At 48.8% G+C, this 20,551-nt stretch overlaps 1 protein-coding gene across 1 annotated transcript in view; it reads right to left on the bottom strand.

The window, feature by feature from the left end:
* The window catches only part of LOC140425847 (MAM and LDL-receptor class A domain-containing protein 1-like), a 659,308-nt gene that overhangs the window by 43,479 nt on the left and 595,278 nt on the right, over positions 1–20,551 (bottom strand). Inside the window, exons 38-39 of the mRNA XM_072510232.1 lie at positions 20,218–20,312; positions 19,692–19,785 (exon numbers count right to left, since the gene is read on the bottom strand). Of these exons, the coding sequence (XP_072366333.1) occupies positions 19,692–19,785; positions 20,218–20,312 (189 nt within the window). The remainder of the gene's footprint in view (positions 1–19,691; positions 19,786–20,217; positions 20,313–20,551) is intronic.

A 20,551-nucleotide genomic window follows, 5' to 3' on the forward strand; every position in this document is an offset into this window, starting at 1 on the left:
TCCTGCGATGTGGTAACTTTTCTCTCTCCCACAGGTGGTGATGGGGGGAGGAGGGGAGGTGGAGGAGATGGGGCGTTGGCCATTGGGGGCGGGGCCAAGGGAGAAGCGCGGGCTTGGTTCCCGCGCTATGATAATCATGGCGGGAATAGAGAAGCAGGAAGGAGGGGGCGTCGCACGGTGCGAGCCGAGGTCACGGGGGGAAGCCGAGGTCAGCCAGAGTTTGCTGACTTCTGGGAGCAACATGGGGGGAGTAATTACGCTAGCGGGGGATCTAGCGGGGGGGGGGTGGGAGGGGGGAATTACTGGGTTGCTGCTGCTGGGGAGAGGGGGAGCTGGTATGGGAGAGGATGGGCGGGGGGGCACCGCCTGGGGGAGATACAGCTGCGTGGGAACCGGGTGAGGAGCTGGAAAAAGGTGATGGCTAATCGACAAGGGGGGGGGGGGGTAGGAAGCCCCCCAACTCGGCTGATCACGTGGAACGTGAGAGGGCTGAACGGGCCGATAAAGAGGGCACGGGTACTCGCACACCTTAAGAAACTTAAGGCAGATGTGGTTATGTTACAGGAAACGCACCTGAAACTGATAGACCAGGTTAGGCTACGCAAAGGATGGGTGGGGCAGGTGTTCCATTCGGGGCTAGATGCGAAAAACAGGGGGGTGGCTATATTAGTGGGCAAGCGGGTAATGTTCGAGGCAAAGACTATAGTGGCGGATAACGGGGGCAGATACGTGATGGTGAGTGGCAAACTACAGGGGGAGACGGTGGTTTTGGTAAACGTATATGCCCCGAACTGGGATGATGCCAATTTTATGAGGCGGATGCTAGGACGCATTCCGGACCTAGAGATGGGAAAGCTGATAATGGGGGGAGATTTTAATACGGTGTTGGAACCAGGGCTGGATAGGTCGAAGTCCAGGACTGGAAGGAGGCCGGCAGCAGCCAAGGTACTTAAAGATTTTATGGAGCAGATGGGAGGTGTAGACCCGTGGAGATTTAGCAGACCTAGGAGTAAGGAGTTCTCGTTTTTCTCCTATGTCCATAAAGTCTACTCGCGAATAGACTTTTTTGTGCTGGGTAGGGCATTGATCCCGAAGGTGAGGGGAACGGAGTATACGGCTATAGCCATTTCGGATCACGCTCCACACTGGGTGGACTTGGAGATAGGGGAGGAAACAGGAGGGCGCCCACCCTGGAGAATGACATGGGACTAATGGCAGATGAGGGGTGTGTCTAAGGGTGAGGGGGTGCATTGAAAAGTACTTGGAACTCAATATTAATGGGGAGGTCCAGGTGGGGAGTGGTCTGGGAGGCGTTGAAGGCGGTGGTTAGAGGGGAGCTGATATCAATAAGGGCACATAAAGGGAAGCAGGAGAGTAAGGAACGGGAGCGGTTGCTGCAAGAACTTTTGAGGGTGGACAGACAATATGCGGAAGCACCGGAGGAGGGACTGGACAGGGAAAGGCAAAGGCTACATGTAGAATTTGACTTGCTGACTACAGGCACTGCAGAGGCACAATGGAGGATGGCACAGGGTGTACAGTACGAATATGGGGAGAAGGCGAGCAGGTTGCTGGCACACCAATTGAGGAAAAGGGGAGCAGCGAGGGAAATAGGGGGAGTGAGGGATGAGGAAGGAGAGATGGAGCGGGGAGCGGAGAGAGTGAATGGAGTGTTCAAGACATTTTATAAAAAATTATATGAAGCTCAACCCCCGGATGGGAGGGAGAGAATGATGGGCTTCTTGGATCGGCTGGAATTTCCCAAGGTGGAAGAGCAGGAAAGGGTGGGACTGGGAGCACAGATCGAGGTAGAAGAAGTGGTGAAAGGAATTAGGAGCATGCAGGCGGGAAAGGCCCCGGGACCGGATGGATTCCCAGTCGAATTCTATAGAAAATATGTGGACTTGCTCGCCCCGGTACTGACGAGGACCTTTAATGAGGCAAAGGAAAGGGGACAACTGCCCCCGACTATGTCTGAAGCAACGATATCGCTTCTCTTAAAGAAGGAAAAGGACCCGCTACAATGCGGGTCCTATAGACCTATTTCCCTCCTAAATGTAGATGCCAAGGTCCTGGCCAAGGTAATGGCAATGAGAATAGAGCAATGTGTCCCGGGGGTGGTCCACGAGGACCAAACTGGGTTTGTGAAGGGGAGACAGCTGAACGCGAATATACGGAGGTTGTTAGGGGTAATGATGATGGCCCCACCAGAGGGAGAAACGGAGATAGTAGTGGCGATGGATGCCGAGAAAGCATTTGATAGAGTGGAGTGGGATTATTTGTGGGAGGTGTTGAGGAGATTTGGTTTTGGAGAGGGGTATGTTAGATGGGTGCAGCTGTTGTATAGGGCCCCAGTGGCGAGCGTGGTCACGAATGGACGGGGATCTGCATATTTTCGGCTCCATAGAGGGACAAGGCAGGGATGCCCTCTGTCCCCATTATTGTTTGCACTGGCGATTGAGCCCCTGGCGATAGCGTTGAGGGGTTCCAAGAAGTGGAGGGGAGTACTTAGGGGAGGAGAAGAGCACCGGGTATCTCTGTATGCGGACGATTTGCTACTATACGTGGCGGACCCGGCGGAGGGGATGCCAGAAATAATGCGGATACTTGGGGAGGTTTGGGGATTTTTCAGGGTATAAATGGAACATGGGGAAAAGTGAGTTGTTTGTGATGCATCCAGGGGAGCAGAGTAGAGAAATAGAGGACCTACCGTTGAGGAAGGTAACAAGGGACTTTCGTTACCTGGGGATCCAGATAGCTAAGAATTGGGGCACATTGCACAGGTTAAATTTAACGCGGTTGGTGGAACAGATGGAGGAGGATTTCAAGAGATGGGATATGGTATCCCTGTCAATGGCAGGGAGGGTGCAGGCGGTTAAGATGGTGGTCCTCCCGAGATTCCTCTTTGTGTTTCAGTGCCTCCCGGTGGTGATTACGAAGGCTTTTTTTAAAAGGATTGAAAAGAGCATCATGGGTTTTGTGTGGGCCGGGAAGACCCCGAGAGTGAGGAAGGGATTCTTACAGCGTAGCAGGGATAGGGGGGGGCTGGCACTACCGAGCCTAAGTGAGTATTATTGGGCCGCTAATATTTCAATGGTGAGTAAGTGGATGGGAGAGGAGGAGGGAGCGGCGTGGAAGAGATTAGAGAGGGCGTCCTGTAGGGGGACTAGCCTACAGGCTATGGTGACAGCCCCATTGCCGTTCTCACCGAGGAACTACACCACAAGCCCGGTGGTGGTGGCTACACTGAAGATTTGGGGACAGTGGAGACGGCATAGGGGAAAGACTGGAGCCTTGGGGGGGTCCCCGATAAGAAACAACCATAGGTTTGCCCCGGGGGGAATGGATGGGGGATATGGAATGTGGCAAAGAGCAGGAATAACGCAACTGAAAGATCTGTTTGTGGATGGGAAGTTCGCGAGTCTGGGAGCGCTGACCGAGAAATATGGGTTGCCCCAAGGGAATGCATTCAGGTATATGCAACTGAGGGCTTTTGCGAGGCAACAGGTGAGGGAATTCCCGCAGCTCCCGACACAAGAGGTGCAGGACAGAGTGATCTCAAGACATGGGTGGGGGATGGTAAGGTGTCAGATATATATAGGGAAATGAGGGACGAAGGGGAGACTATGGTAGATGAACTAAAAGGGAAATGGGAAGAAGAGCTGGGGGAGGAGATCGAGGAGGGGCTGTGGGCAGATGCCCTAAGCAGGGTAAACTCGTCGTCCTCGTGTGCCAGGCTAAGCCTGATTCAGTTTAAGGTATTACACAGGGCACATATGACTGGAGCACGGCTCAGTAAATTTTTTGGGGTGGAGGATAGGTGTGCGAGGTGCTCGAGAAGCCCAGCGAATCATACCCATATGTTTTGGTCATGCCCGGCACTACAGGGGTTTTGGATGGGGGTGACAAAGGTGCTTTCAAAAGTAGTAGGAGTCCGGGTCGAACCAAGCTGGGGGTTGGCTATATTTGGGGTTGCACAAGAGCCGGGAGTGCAGGAGGCAAGAGAGGCCGATGTTTTGGCCTTTGCGTCCCTAGTAGCCCGGCGCAGGATATTGCTAATGTGGAAAGAAGCCAAGCCCCCGGGGGTGGAGACCTGGATAAATGACATGGCGGGGTTTATAAAGCTAGAGCGGATTAAGTTCGTCCTAAGGGGGTCGGCTCAAGGGTTCACCAGGCGGTGGCAACCGTTCGTCGAATACCTCGCAGAAAGATAGACAGAATGGGAAAAAGAAGGCAGCAGCAGCAGCCCAGGATCGGGGGGGGGGGGGGGGGGGGGGGGGGGGGGGGGGGGGGAGGGGGGGGGGTGGAGGAGGAGGAACCAGAAGGACTCTCAGAGTTGTTAATATATACTGTATAGTATGTATAGGTCGTTGCTACAGATAATTATATATTGGACTGTTAAATTATATTTTTGGAGAGTGTTACTTGTGACAAGGCAGTTGCCAATTAGGGCTAGTTTTCATTTTTGTTATTTATTATTTATTCATTTTTTGTTTATAAAATAGGTCATTGTTATTTGTGTTGTTATAATATTGTGTAAAGGATGCACAATGTACTGTGTTGGTTGACCAAAAATTTTCAATAAAATATTTAATAAAAAAAAAAATAGTCGGTGAGACAGCTCTCCCAACTTTGGTACAATCCCCCAGATGTTAGTAAGGAGAACTTTGCAAAGTCGGCAGGGCAGGGTTTGCCATTGTCGTTTCTGGTGCCTGATTCAATGCTGGATGGTCCGCCCGGTTTCATTCTTTTTTTGTGTTTTGTTGTGGTTGAATACAACTGAGTGGCTTGCCAGGCCATTTCAGAGGAGATTTAAGAGTCAACCACATTACTGTGGGTCTGGAGTCACATGTGGGCCAGACCAGGCAAGGATGGCAGATTTCCTTCCCTAAATGACGATAGTGAATCAGATGGGTTTTTACGACAATCGACAATGGTTTCATGGTCATCATTAGACTTTTATTCCAGATACTTTTATTGAGTTTAAATTCCACCACCTGCTGTGGCCAGATTCGAACCGGGTCCCCAGATCATTACCCTGGGTTACCAGTCTAGTGACAATACCACTATGCCACCAGCTCCCCGATCGTGCCTCCCCTTTTGTGTACGCTTTTTAGGTGAGGTCCAGACCTAGATTCACTCACACTCTGGGCGCGATCTAATGGAAATGAAACAGAGTCCGGTGTTGAGCGCGGTCAGCCGGGTTTTTCCCAGTGCTTGAGCACCAAGAAAGGCCCTGCTATTTAACAGGACTCTGGTTTATTTCGGAGCCTCAGTTCACTTAGTCTCATTTCCTACACTGAGGAGCTCTGCTTGCTAGTGCAGGAAGAGATCTGTGCGGCAATTATAAATGGGGCTCCGATCTCGAGACCCCCTAACTTGACCCCCGGAGCCACCCAATGCCCCAATGTACCTTAAGGGGGTCATTGAGCCCCATCACACACTACCTAATAAGGACAGGGCACCCCCGGGCCTGATCTCTGGTATGGGCAAACCGCCCCCAGGCACCTTGATGGTGCCAGCCTGGCATCCTGGTAGTGCCCCGGCCAGCTGACAATGCTACCTGGAAACCTTGGAGAGTGGATCCTAGGTGGCACTGACAGGGTGCCAGGCAGGTAGTGCCAGGGTACTGCCCTGCCCAGACCCAGCCAGTGCAGAAAATGACGTAAGTGCATCCTCGACGGAGCATACCTGGTAGAGGCCTAAAGAACGATAAAGTCCCGTTGAATAGCGCGGTCTTTCTCAGTGCTGCAGGTGCCGAGGAACACCCCGCAAACCTGACTCTGTTTTCTCCTGGATGAATTGCGCCTTTACAACTTTTTTTAGCAGGGGGAACGGAATTCGCCGATGAGACCGACTCGTCAGAGATCGGGATGCAATTTTGAATGGTGCTCTATCTCTCAGTGAATTGGAGAGTTCCCCACAACCCCTTGCAGAGATGGGCATTACCACCCTCCCCTCCCAACTGAGCACACCTGCTATGGGGTCGCTGGGGGCCCTGCCCTTTCAGTCCCCCCCTTTCAAGACCCCCTCTTCACCCCACCAACCTTTATGAAGCCCTTTCATACACCCTTTCACCCCCCCCCAATAAACTCCATTTCACTCCCCCTCAGGCCTTGACCCTTGCCAGCATGGCGGGTTGGCAATGCAAAAGTGAAAGGTTGGCACTGCCAGGGTGCCCAGTTGCCAGGGGAGTGCTAGGGTATTGACCTGCCCCGACCACCTGGGGTGTTCCAATGGTCTCCAAGACCCCCCCCCCCCCCCCCCCCCCCCCCCCCCCCGCCCCCCGGAGTGGCCATCATGCCTGGTCTCTGCTTGTGGAGACCAGTTCTAATCGGCCCCTGGATGAGGCCTAGCAGGTGTGCTGGTGACTCCTGGGAGCCAGGTGAATGCAGTCTCAAATAGGCTGTGCATATTTAAATGAGCGTAATGGCTCATTTAAATCTGATTATTTGGATCATGCCCAGAGAGGGCAAGACCCAGTTCGCACTCGACACCGCAACCAGGTGACTCGCTCACTGTTTTGTTCCTGGCATGAAGCCCTGTTTGGGTCTCTACTGAGATGCTCCCGACGCAACGAGATCGGTTTTGTGCGCAATGCGGTGGGAAAATTGCACCCGATAACTCCTAATAAATCCAATCGGGAAGTAAGGTGAAATTTCTTTACTTAGGGAATATGAACATCAATACAAGAGGAACTGAATGAGGTTGGTATCATGGATGCTTTTCATAGAACACTGAATGAGTATGTGAGAGCATAGGGAATGAAAAGATATGTTGAAAGGCTGAAGTGAGGGAAATGGAATGGGAAGAGACACCTGTGAAGTATAAACAGCAGTAAAGACTATTGGGCCAAATAATCTGTTTCTATTCTGTATATTCTATGCTTATTGAGCTTAATGGATTTTTCTCTGTATTGATTCACTCTGTCTTTATCAACCTGCACTCTTAGCAGTCTCAGCTCTTGAACTGGTTTATGGAGGTTTTGGTCGAAAATTGTTCAGCAAGACAAATTTTTCCTCTCTCTTTGTCAAACGAATAAATAAGTAATCTTTTCTGGCAAGGCATTAGGCACGATTTAACGGCTGCATTACGCCTGGCACGGATCCATGCGTGACGGTTAAATTGCGGGAGAGGCAGAAATCAGCAACCACGCGGGTGCCATACGGTTCGCGAACGAACCGGCCTTCTCCCGTTGGCGGATTCCGAATCCCGCCTAGACTGGCAAGACACCAATTTTCACCAATTAAGGGAAATCTCCGTACTAGCCTCCCCGATCATGGGGCAGGAATGTGGCGACTAGAGGCTTTTCACAATAACTTCATTGAAGCCTACCCGTGACAATAAGCGATTATTATTATGAAGATAGAAGCCCTATCTAACGGCTTACTGGGAACTAACCCGCTCCCCAGCAAGAGGTCACATGGGCATTGTTTAGTGCTCCTTTTTAAACACAGGAAATGAGCGGAATAGCTGCTGAGGGGATTGGAGGAGGTGAGTAGCCATTTCCATGTTTGGGCATAAAGCCCAGAGGCACTGGCACTGCTGCCCCAGTGTTCGGGGGGGGGGGCACGGAGATATGGGGGAGCAACTGGAAGGGGCAGGCCTGTTTCGGGGTCATGGCGCTATCGGTCAGGGGTCTGGACTGGGGGTGGGGGTGGGGGGGGGTGGGGGGGGGGGGTGGGGGAGGGACTCAGTGCCTCCGGGCCCAACTGGCCATCCTTCAAATTGTGTATACTCATAACAGGGGCAACTACAACTGCTGCCTGTCTGCCCCACCAAACACTTCCATGAGAGCCCTGCTCATGGTTATATGGTGAAGATCATTTTAACTCCCTTTGACTGTGAGCAGCCTTTGCCGCTTATCTGAAGGCTATTGCTAATAAAGAATTGACACTGTTAGTTATGGAGCACTTCACAGCTCTCAAGTGTTGTGGGTAAACGAGTTTTGTCTGTCATTCCAATCAAACTGCGAGGTCTGGACACCTTGCCTGAACCATGGAGGCATCAACATCATAGAGGCAACAGCCAACAATAAATATCCAGGAGCTGGGCTTCAACACTGGATTATCATCGCAACCAGAGTCTGAGGGTGTGGATCAGGGGAGGATATCTGAGCTTGGTCCCTCTCATGTTCTCAGCAAGGGTTTGGGGTCTAGGCGCTCCTGATGTGGCTGGGGGGTGAGTGTGCAGGGTGGGAGGGTGGGGTCCCCCAGCACAAATAGCTCGGTGGACGGCACACTGAGAGAAGGCATGGGAAGACTTGGGGGTTGTGAGGATCCCGGGTGGAAGCCATAATTGATTATTGGCCTCTCTCCTTCTCTAATTCCTTGTAGATGTAACAAGATGGATGGTGTTGTTGACCTTGCAGCGGCAGCCCTCGCGGTGCTTGTGGCAGCCCAGGCAGCCAGACACCGGAGAGGCGGCAGCAACATCGCACATGCTCGAGGCAGCACCGCAGATGTAGTGGGCCGTCACACACCCTGAAGACCCAGCCGCCCATCGGGCCGAGGAGAGACCGAGAGGGGGAGGTTAGCGGTGGCCCAAGGTGCACCGGCGTCGTTGGTCGTTCAAGGAGATGATATACAGTATGTGCTGCAGTAGACTCCGTCTCAACAAAGATACTTGTGCCATGTCCTTGCAGACTTGGCACCTCGTGAAAGAGGAGAATACCACTCCTGGTGACCATGAAGGAAACCGCAGCCCTGAACCTTTATGCCATCAGTTCATTCCAGGGCTCGAGCGGGGACTTGTGTGGCATAATACACGCTACAGCCTACAAGTGCACCCATGAAGTCACGGATGCCCTGTATGCCAGTGCAGCTGACTATATAAACTTTGAGTTGGACCATGCCCGTCAAGATGCCCGGGCAGCAGAATTCTCTGCCATCACTCGGATGCACTAGGTCCAGGGGACAATTAATGGCATGCATGTCGCCTTGTGCGCACCAGGGTGTCAGGGAACACTCTTCATTAACAGGAAGGGGTTCAACTCCCTGAATGGAGCATGTATGTGTGTGCCCACTTCCTCGGGAGCGTGCACGACATCTACATCCTGGGACACAAGGTGATCGCAGCATCTTCGAGGACCACTGCAGGATGACGGGTTATTTTTGGGGGATAAGGGGTAACCGCTGAGGTCCTGGCTGATGCCTCCAGTATGGAGGCTGGACACCGAGGCAAAGATCCAGTATGAGGCCCATGTTGCCAGCCGTGCTGTAATTTTGCAGTGCATCAGACTGCCCAAAATGTGATCCTGATGTCTGGACCATTCTGCTGGTGCACTGCAGTGCACCTCTCCGAGGGCCTCCCGCTTTGTGGTAGTTTGCTGTGCCCTCCACAACCTGGCACCCCAATCACTCCTTCCCCACCCCCAACATCTCCGATAACCCCCTCCCCCCATTGACCACACCAACCCATCCCCCACCTTGCCACCACCCCCATTCTCTGAATCTTCCTCGCAACCCCCACCTTCTTCCGCACTGTCATAATATACACCAGTATATCATGGTACTGATGGACACACAGCGGGACCAATCAACACACACACACCGCAGCCAATCACCAGTTGGAGCACACTCACTATAAAGACAGGGGGCATCAGAGTTCCCGCTCATTCGGGATGCAGCCTCTCAGAAGGACGGAGCTTACAGCTTACAGCACAGATCTTCACCATGTGCTGAGTGCATTACTGGTTAGGACAGGCATAGGTCTTTAGTTTAATCTAACATTGTGTTAACCCACAGTGAAAGTATGTTCAACAGTTTCTAACTTAATAAAATAGTGTTGCACTATTTTAAGTGTTGGCGGCCTGTATGTGTTCCACGGATCCAGAGCACCCAACACATCACGCACCAGTCCCATCTGTCACCACCCTGGCCTCTCCCCACCCCACAAGTGTTGGTGGCTGGCACCGTGCACCACCCCCCCCGACCATCAAATTACCATGCCTGTGCCCCAGCACACCCTGGCACCCACCTACACAAACCACCCATGCCCAGGAGCAGTGCCCACAAATGTCACCTGTCATAGAACCCCCCGCCCCGCGATGAATCAAGCATGCGGCTAATAATACCCTCCCTTTGTTCCCGCAGGAGAAGTTAGCACATAATAGGGGGGAAAGGGGCCAGTTGGGCTGCAGGGTGCTGGGCATCAGAGTATTCACTACCATCTGGGGTCGCCCCCACCCCCCCCCCCCCCCCACCGCCAGCCAAGAAAACATCTTGAAGGATAGCTCAAAGGATGTCACCATCGATGCATCACAACTATCATCCTCATTGACCACCAGTTCAGAGACACACATTTCGGTGGGTGACACTAATGGACAGGCTTCTGGGGCACAATCTGGTGAACATCACAGTGATGCTGATGCACATCAGGTGGAGCCAGGAACATCTAAGGGACTCAGCAGTCAGAGGTCTGCTGGATCCCAGGACATAGGTGAGTCCCAGTCAGGTGACGAGCCTCTGGACAAGGTTATCTCAGAGCTGATACGGATGATAGGACACGACCATAAGATTGAGGAAGGAATGTAGGCAACACTCCGGTGAGCACATAACCAATTGGAGGAGTCCTAAAGGCCATGGGCGCAGGAGATGGCGCTGGCAGTGCATGGCACCAAGTCCAATAATGCTAGGGTGGCGACCGCAGTGGACACCCTGCACTACGAGGTCAGCATCATGAGTTTTTAAAAATAAATTTAGAGTACCCAATTCATTTTTTCCAATTAAGGGGCAATTTAGCATGGCCAATTCACCTACTCTGCACATCTTTGGGTTGTGGGGGCAAAACCCACGCACACACAGGGAGAATGTGCAAACTCCACACGGACAGTGCCCCAGAGCCGGGATCGAACCTGGGACCTTGGTGCCCTGAGGCAGCAATGCTAACCACTGCGCCACCGTGCTGCCCTAGCGTCATGAGTGATTGTGTCCAAGACATGGTTCAGTCAGTGGCGACCATTGTTGAGGGCCTCACTAGCATGTGCCAATCACTGGGGGACGTATCCCTGCTGCATATGGATGTTGCCGAGGCACTGCGGAGCATGTCCCAGGTGCAGGTGGGCATCGCCGAGGCACTGCAGAGCATGTCCCAGGTGCAGGTGGGCATCGCCGAGGCATTGCAGAGCATGTCCCAGTCACCGAGTAGCATCACTGAGGGCGTCAGCACCATGGTGTAGACAACGGGGAGGCGCCAGCGAGGCAGGGCCGGATTACGCAGAGGTCTCTAGAGCTCACTCCAGCTGTCATTCCACCTCATGTTGCGCCCCAGGACACCATGGGCACCGTCAGGGAAAAGGGACCGCCGGATGCCGTCCCCTTGCCTTCCACCTCACCCGAATCCCCCTCTCCTGACACCGGTGTGTGTCAAGGTCAGTGGGCAGAACAGGATGCCACGGGGATGGCAATCACACTGCTAAGTTGGCCGAGGCGCTCTGGCTCCAGCTCCTCTTGAGGGAGCCCACCAGAGGTATCAGAGGCCACAGGGCATGAGAAGTAGCAGACCTCCGATGTGCATCCTGGGGACGCATGTAGACATAGTGGTAGAGCACGGAAGCTTAAGAAGATTGAGGATAACTGAGTGGGCACAGGGGATGGGGAGGGAGTGTTATGGGCCAGGATTTAGAAACTGCAAAGTGTATTATGAAGTTCGCTTGACCTACAACCTTTATGTTGAATTTAGCTAGGATGAGCCCAAAAGCCTTCTCTTCAGGTGTGATTCATCAGACTTCCTTGACACTTTAATCCAAATAAGGTTTATTCTAAGAATATTGTTAACATATATCCATATATATATATATAAACACAGCAATAATTTTTAACAATTATAAACATAAAGACACCCACACAGCTACAGTAATCTATGCATAACATTTAATGAATTCCCCCTTAACTGTTCCAGTTCAATAACAAAATCCCATAAACCAAAACCCCCTTTTTAAGGATGTGGCCCAGCACACTGTATTCTCACTTGAATGGGACTGGTCCTTTTCCTGAACTTCTGGTCCAGTCTCAAACAGCAGATTCAAGCTGCTTCCGGAAAACAACTATATCTTTAAAGATGGCCACAGCCAATGTGCTTTTTACTGGAACAGCTCTTTAAAATTAAAACATAGAAAGACAGGGAAAACACTTCTTTTCTCGTTCTGTAGTCCACAGCAGTCAAACTGAAACCCCCTCTCACCTCATAGCCACAGCCCAATGTGCTACAAGTCACATGATAAGAGAAAAAACCTTTCTTAAAGGGACACTCACATGACAGTAGCTTGGGGCAAGGAGTGTTTTGAATGTTCACGATTAAAGTATAATACACCTTATCCATGTGGCCTGGTGGAGGTCATTGGTCTTCTTCCTGCACTGGTCGGATATCCTCCTGGTCCTGCTGCCTGAACTGATGGCTGTTGCCATTGCCTTCCAGGCTGCATTGGCGGTTCTGTGGCTGGTCCTCCGAGCCCCTCAGGGAAACAGAGTGTCCCGTCTTAGCTCCACGGCGTTCAGCCACCTGGCCAGGTTGGCATCCGCAAAGTCTGGAACAGGTCTACCTGGTGGCATGGCTGTGTGCTAACTGGGATTTGTTTGGAGGGAGCTATTTATTTATATATTTTAAAAATAAATTGAGAGTACCCAATTCATTCTTTTTCCAATTAAGGGGCAATTTAGCGTGCCCAATCCACCTACCCTGCACATCTTTATGTTGTGGGGGCGAAACCCACGCAAATACGGGGAGAATGTGCAAACTCCACACGGACAGTGACCCAGAGCCGGGTTCGAACCTGGGACCTCAGCGGCGTGAGGCAGCTGTGTTAACCACTGCACCACCGTGCTGCCCTGGAGGGAGCAATTTATGAGCAGCGGGGAGCTTATTAGCGGGGAGCAGCTGAGCGCGGTCCAGTTGAATCAGCTGGCGGGACAGCTATTCCACCGGGAAGCTGGTGGGGCATAATTTCCAGCCCTAAGTGCCGTTAGATATGGGCCATGGTCTCGCCATGTTGGCGGTCAGGAACTACACGGGAAGTCATGCCCAATAGGGCACTTAGAACGTTTCCTGTTAAATTGCGACATTATCCTATCAGGCAGTTGTGACATCATCCTGATAAAATGACAGTTAGACTGCGTTTCGGTTTCTCCAGTGAAGAAGGTATTTCCTGTTTAAAACACAAAAGGACTGTACCTGCATGCCGATTATGACTGTGATCCCCCCCCCCCCCCCCCCCGCCCCCCCGGCGTGCTTTCTGGCGGTGGAGGTGGTTCAGCATTGGCCACCGGTAGGACCTTCCAATCCCCCCGAGGCCTACGGTGTTATGTATGGCACACCCCCACCTTCCCTGCTGCTGGGACCCCGCCATGGGGAGTCACCTTCGGCATTAGATCCTGCCAGAGGGAAAGGCTGGAAAATTCTACCAATGAGTGGGACTGCTGACCAATTTTCCTCTCCCCAGCCCGATGATTTCAGCCGGTCATTCCAACACTGCCTAGTCGAAATCAGCGGACACAGCACGAGTCACAAATCAAAACCCGTGAACCTTTTGATCTATGTGAATCAAATATTGATAATAAAGACAAGGGTTAGTAGTTATCGCTTTCAATACATTGATGTTATACTGAGTAACAATGAAAGAATATGGAATTCAGGGGAAATTGATCAAACAAAAGGTTTCATGAGTAATCTTCTTTCCGACTGTCTGGCATATCCTCAAAGCTCTGACCTAAAGCACACATTGTTCATTATTGCCTGACTAACTTCAGAAAGAAACAGAAAACCGTTGAAACCAAAGGTAATATTCAGGCTGCTTTTAGCGGCCAAGTAGATGTTGAGCATGTGTGCTGGAATGCAAAGTAATAAATCAAGCACCGGTAGTTAGGTGAAACTACTCCCTGCTCTTTTGAACCCTGCTGGTGTTGGTAATGTGAAGCAAGAGCTGCAAACACCTACTAACCAATCAATCATTTTTGTATTTCACTTTTGGGTCCTTTCCCTCAATTTTTAATAATGATAAAAATTTGATTTAAAAAAGTCAATCATTACTAACCTAAAGAAGCAAACTTGAACCATACTCACTTCATCTTACAATGAATGCCAATATTTGTTATGACATTACCTGCTTGAGGTACTTACTCTTAAGGTCTTTTGAAGTTCTGAAATTCCAAACTGCCTTGCTCTTCCATATAACCTTACTTTCCTCTGAGTATAATTATTACTGTTGCACCATCATGTATCACCTCACATTTACCAACATTGAATTCCATCTGCCACTATTTTGCCCATATTATCATCTCACCAATAATCCCCTTACAGCTTCCTTTGGTTCGTAGAATTATTGTTCTTGCTACTTTGGTAATTTGGATACAGCTCCCTTGAGACCTATATTAAAATCATTGCGCTCAGTGAACAGAACCGATCTCAGAACAGAATCCTGTGGGATATTATGAACAATTTCCAACCACTAAGTAAAACTGCTCTCAATTCCCACTTCCTAGTTTTAAAGAAGTGCTACAGCATACAATGTAGATTCCCTGGGCCACTACCTGTCTGGCCTTCGTGGTTATCTTCATTGATATCATTGAGGAAATCCACACAAGCTGCACAGTAGTAGCCTGCGGCACTGTCTGCCCCCAGGGAATCTACAAAACCTGTGTAGGCCTGCTTTGGACTCACATTACACAAATGAACTTTTTCTCCATTGTTTCTCACCTCAATTTTTCATGTAATTTGCCAAAGTTTCCCTCATTGCTTTAATCTCCTCCATATTCTCCACCTGATACCTTGTCAAAGGCATTCTTAAGAACAATTGGGCGGGATTCTCCATTCCACCTCACCCGTTTTCTGGTGCAGCACGCTGCCACTGGCAGTGGGATTCTCCGTCCCGGTAGTCGGCCAATGGAGTTTCCCGCTGTGGGCATCCCCACGCCTTCTGGAAATCCGCGGGTGCGAATGTGCTGCCGGCGAAACAGAGGATCCCGCCGACGGAGAATCCAACCCCATATATCACATCCATTACATCGTCCTTCTCATTCAAGTTTTGAAGCACAATCTTCCTTTCTAAAATCAACGTTGATTGCTTCTAATCATTTTCCCCAAATCTAGATATTTAGTAGCTTCTTCTTTAATTAAATAGTCCAATATTTTCCTGAGCGAAGATGCTAAACTAGCCAACCCATAATTAGACGGGCGAGATTTTCAATCACTCGTGGGGGTGAGTTTGGTTGGGTCGGGTCTGGAAAATTATACACTCCGAAATCCTCAGTGACACATTTAGAATTTTCAAAAGAGATGGGGTGCTGCCTCCATGTTGAACTAGTTGTCGAGCTGGCGAGGAGTATGGGGAGTAACAGGCAGCAATTTTCTAATGGCCAACACAGACAACATGGAGGGTCTAGGACATGTTTGAGCTTAGCTGTCAGGAACACACCAAGGGGAGTCATTAATGCTCATGTGTGGAAAAGTTGTATATAGGTTGAGAGTGAAACTTAGTTTTTCACACAGTGGCACAGACTTGTTATATCTAGAGCTGAGAGGCTTGATTTTGTGAGGAGTATTTGAACTCTCGAGAGGGATGTGAAGCTGCTGGAATGTGTGGCCTCCTCTCGCCGTGCCTGTTTGGTTTGGCTAGCTGCAGCTTTTCTTCCAGTTCTCCAGGCTGCCACAGCCATGAGCAGGACCACAAGGACCACATCAGAAAAAAGGGGAAGTGCTAATACCACTGTTGGCCCTCTGCTCTCCCTTGCTAATCTGCCATTTGCTTTTTAAATGATCCTTCTGTGCCAACCTCCACCGCCTGTCCATGCCCTTGGACCCTGAATTTGGTGTCGAACCTTCCCTTGCATCAATTAGTAGCTGCCACTTTGAAAATGGTGTTGTGTTACTCTCACTGACATAGTGCAGGGTTGGCACCTGGAAACATTTCGGGAGTGGGTTCCGCTCAGCTGTGCTCACTTTTTGAAAGTTGTATCGTTCATCCTCCAGACCTCCAGGACACACCAACATTCAATGAAGCCCTGAAATATAACTTCTGAGGCCCTTATAATTTGTTTCTCCCATTTCCCTCAGGATCTTCGGATGTATGTTATCAGGTTTTGGAGTTATGATCATGAGTTTAAATTCTTTGGTTCCATTTTATTTAGTATAATTTTGCAGATCTCACTGTCACCCAATCGACAATTTACCTTGTCCTTATTATTCTTTTTGTAAACACTGAAGCAAAGTAGTAGTTAATAATGCTGACCAATTTCCCATCTTTTATATTCTTTAATTGTCACAAGTAGGCTTACACTGCAATGAAGTTACTGTGAAAAGCCCCGACTCCACTGTTCCTCACTGCGATCCCTTTTGATAATTCCCTTTTTAATGATATATTTGAAGAACCATTTATAGGTTTTAAAAATATTTTTGCGATTCTCCCTTCACACTGTCTCCATGATTTCTCATTCCCACCTTCAATTTCTCCTTACTTTCTTGTATCTCTTTAATTAAAAAATCATTTTAAGTACCATTTGAACTCTTCCCTTTATCCATTCATAACATTTTGAAACTTCTTCGTCTATTTTTTAATGCACGTTGTAATCCCCATTCAAAAAATTATCCCTTTGTTCGTCTAAATCCTGTGTAACAATTTCTCTTTCTCCACAACTGGTTCACTTCTCATCTTTCTGAAATATGCTTTTGAACCAACCTTTTTCCTTTCTTTTTGAATCTTAACCCTTATCATGTTATGGCCACTGCACTCAAAGCGCTCATCAACATTTACTTTATCTATTGTATTTGATCAATTGAATTACTTTAATTACATGTTCCAATGCCCCTTCCCTTGCAGATACTGCAGAGGGACATAAAGAAGGAATCCTACACATGGCGGAAATTTCATTCCCCTTTCTATTTGTCTCAATCAATATGTGGGTAATTAAAATTCCCTTGAACAGGAATTTGTCTCATTGATCTGTCAATAGATTTAGGGCGGGATTCTCCGTTTCTCTGACTAAGTGTTGACGCCGACGCAGAATTCGTCGACTTTCACGGCAGCAAAGCTGGTGCCACACCTGGACCGATTCCGCTACTGTTAAGGGGCTAATGAGAAAAGGTGCGGGATCCGCTGGTTTCAGTGTTGCTAAGCCTTGTGGGGAGAGTGTGCATGAGTTAGCTAGGGAGAGTCATATGTACAAGTAGTGTAAGTGAGAGCACATCATAGTTCATATCAGTGATAAGATTAGCTGTAGTTGAGTATAGCTAAACGTTATTAATCAACTGTGTATTCTTTAGGAGTACATGTGAATCCAAATTAGTAGTGTTAATAAATTTATAGCTTTGTTTAAGTTCAAGCTATTTTGTGTTCTTTATGTAAACTATTCCAATTATCCTGAAATAAGCAAACAAAGAACACCACAGTGTGTATACGTGTGCCCAACCAGGTCCAATGGACTACGTGGTGGCCTCAGGTGGCACTGCCGGCTCTGCTCCCGCATGTCCCCCCCTCATCCCTGTACCCCTGGGCCATGTCGGTGGATGGCACTGTGGGCCATGGCATCTGTCCCTGATGCCAGGGGTACTGTCGGCTGCCCTTACCAGGGGTATGCTCCATGGCCCTCGCCCCCGTAGGGACTACTGTGGACGTTGCCCTGGGTGGGCCACCGGCGGGTTGCGGCCTGGTGTGGGGTGGGTGTTTCAGAGAGTGGGGTGGGGGGTGAGGACGCCCATAAGGCTGGTGTCACTATGAAGAACCAGGGGGAGAGGTGGGTGCCTAGCATGATGGCTGTCTTGCAGGCCGTGATAATGGCAGTCTGTGCCTGGGCACTGCCCCAGTCCTGTGGGGGGTTACCACTGCTCCCCCCCTTCCCTGACCTTGGCAGGGCCCCACCACCCCAGCCAACCCAGCCAGTGTCCGACCCGGCAGCCCACTGTCGCTCCTCTCTGTGTCCTACTCTCCACCCAATCGCTTTTCCCGATTTCGGTGTCGGCCAATGGAGAATACCGCCCTTAATCTTTGATTTCTCTGCTGCAGTTAATAGTACAATCCCACTTATGTAACAATCTTTGTTTTATATTTGTTCCTTAATCAAACTGACTCATGTGCATATCAGTCCTTCCTATAAAATATATTCCCCCCCTTTAGCATATTGCTAATCCTCCTCCATTATTAACTGCTCTGCCTTCCTAAACTATTGTATCTGATATATTTATTTTCCATTTCTGTCAGGTTTGCCGTCTGGTTTCTGTAGGTGTTATTGATACCTGCAACTTCTTGACAAAACTACTTCCAATTCTCTTGGTTTATTTTCCACACTGAGCAATGTAGCACAGGTATTTTATCTTTATTTGTTGATATTTAAATCTACTCCTTTACACTTATTTGTTCAAGCTAGTGCCTTGTTCCTTTATCTCTGACTTTTCTCTGCATTTTGTTATTCCTCCTTTACTCCCTTTATTCCTTCTTCATCCTGCCCTTTTTGCTGAAATACCCTTTATTTCTTAATTTGGGTCTTCTGTTATTACCATCTTCATTTAATCTTTTTATTGCTGTGAAAATCCCCATCCTCTTTCTTCCTTATGTAAATACATATTTAATTCCCTAGTTAATCACTTTGACAGTACTCCCTTCTGGTTTCGATGTAACCCAACACAGCTTCCATCTTTGCTGGAAGCTGTGTCAATACCTGACAAAACAGAAATGTTCTTCCTGACAACAACCCTCAACCAACATTGAGCACCCTAATCCGAAAGCAAGTATAGATTCAATTCTAGGTCAAAAGTTCAGAAGTGGGATCCACCATCAGCATATTAATTAATGGCAATAAGAACAAAAAATGTCAGCCCAGCAGCTGATCGAGGATCTGGAGCTGTGGCTGGAGATTATATCCCACAGCATTCTCACGGGCATAGTTCCATGTTTGATTCTTTCTCAGACTGAATATTGATTAGGAGTGCCAATTGGAATTTGAGTGCATGCTTCATGGAGCTTTCCTAATGCTGAGAAAGGACCTTTTGCTAAATTTTGGTTTCTGGACCCATTGTACAAGGCAAAAACAAATTAGCTGGCAATTCATCTCATTGCCATCTCCCAACATCTTTTGTAAAATCAATTTAGAGTACCCAATTAATTTTTTCCAATTAAGGGCAATTTAGCGTGGCCAATCCACCCACCCTGCATATCTTTGGGTTGTGGGGGCGAAACCCACGCAAACACGGGGAGAATGTGAAAACTCCACACGGACAGTGACCCAGAGCCGGGATCGAGCCTGGGACCTTGGCGCCGTGAGGCAGCAATGCTAACCACTACGCCACCGTGCTGCCTCGTGCATGGGATCTTGCTGTGTCCAATAGGGCGGTTATGTTTGCCTGCAGACATGGCATTTAAAACTAATTAATAGTATGTGGAAAAACATTTTGCGAAAAATACTGAAATACATAGACTCAAGCTTTTCTTTAATGTAATATTGATACCCTGAAATTTAAGTTTCAATTATGTTAGTGAGAGATACATTTAAGTTTATCTTCTTGGATGTTTTAACTCTGTTTTCCTTTTACATTTCTTACAGAATTAACTCGTGGAGGTGGAATATACCTCATCTGGTGTGTTAAAGTGAAAGAGTTCAGCTGTCTGCACACCTCTTCCTACTTTTTTAAGCTTACACATTTCCTCAGGTTTATGTGCAGAAGTCCGACATCAATGTAAAACAATAAAAAATATATATATTACATACATGCTTGTTTTCTTTTTCGAGAGTATGACCAAAATGGTGATGAAGCTGAGCACAACTAAACACAAGCCAGTGCCCAGTCCTGCCCACATGGACACTAGATACAAAAAGGAATAAAATAATTAGCAATGTCGGGAGGCTAAAGAAAGTGTCATAATATGCAAACATGCAGCTAATGAACACATAGAATAGGACATGACCAATGAGCAGTCAGGACACTCAGGGATGGTATCTCACTATAAAAGAGATGAGGCACTCACACCCCGCCTCTTTCCACAGACCAACATCTACAGAGTGAGACAGGGTGTATCCTCAGCATCACATCCCAGCACGTGGCTTAGTGCAAGGCTGGTTCAGTTAGACTGAGTACTACATTTAGATTAGCAGAGAGTTCAATAAAACAGATTGAACTCACTTCAAAGTCTGGAGCATCTTTTACTCAAAACTGCATCAAGTGGCAGCTCGTGTCATTCCAAATTACATAACACAACAGAAAGCAAGTACTTAAATAGTGGGACATTTTCTTTACCATTTCCATCTTCCTTTGATGCTGGAGCAGGGCTGAGAGGTCCTGTTGGTTTGACCTGAATGTGGCATCGATTTCCTCTCCATTGGCTCGTGCATCTGGAAAACAGGCAGAGGAAAAGTAATCCTAGGAATTAACAGGAAACTCAAAATACAATATTCAAAGACACAATCTTCATTTATAAATTGCTTGTTTAAAAAAAAGTATTTTCTAACTGTCTTAGAGCAATGCCTTTGCTATTTTATCTCCCAACATGGATTTGAACTTTCTGCCCACTTACAATGCATAGAGAACCCGCAAGTTCCAGATGTTGACGTGGAGCAATGGAAACACAATG

This window comes from Scyliorhinus torazame, chromosome 6, assembly GCF_047496885.1.
Source record: "Scyliorhinus torazame isolate Kashiwa2021f chromosome 6, sScyTor2.1, whole genome shotgun sequence".
Classification (NCBI taxonomy): Eukaryota; Metazoa; Chordata; class Chondrichthyes; order Carcharhiniformes; family Scyliorhinidae; genus Scyliorhinus; species Scyliorhinus torazame.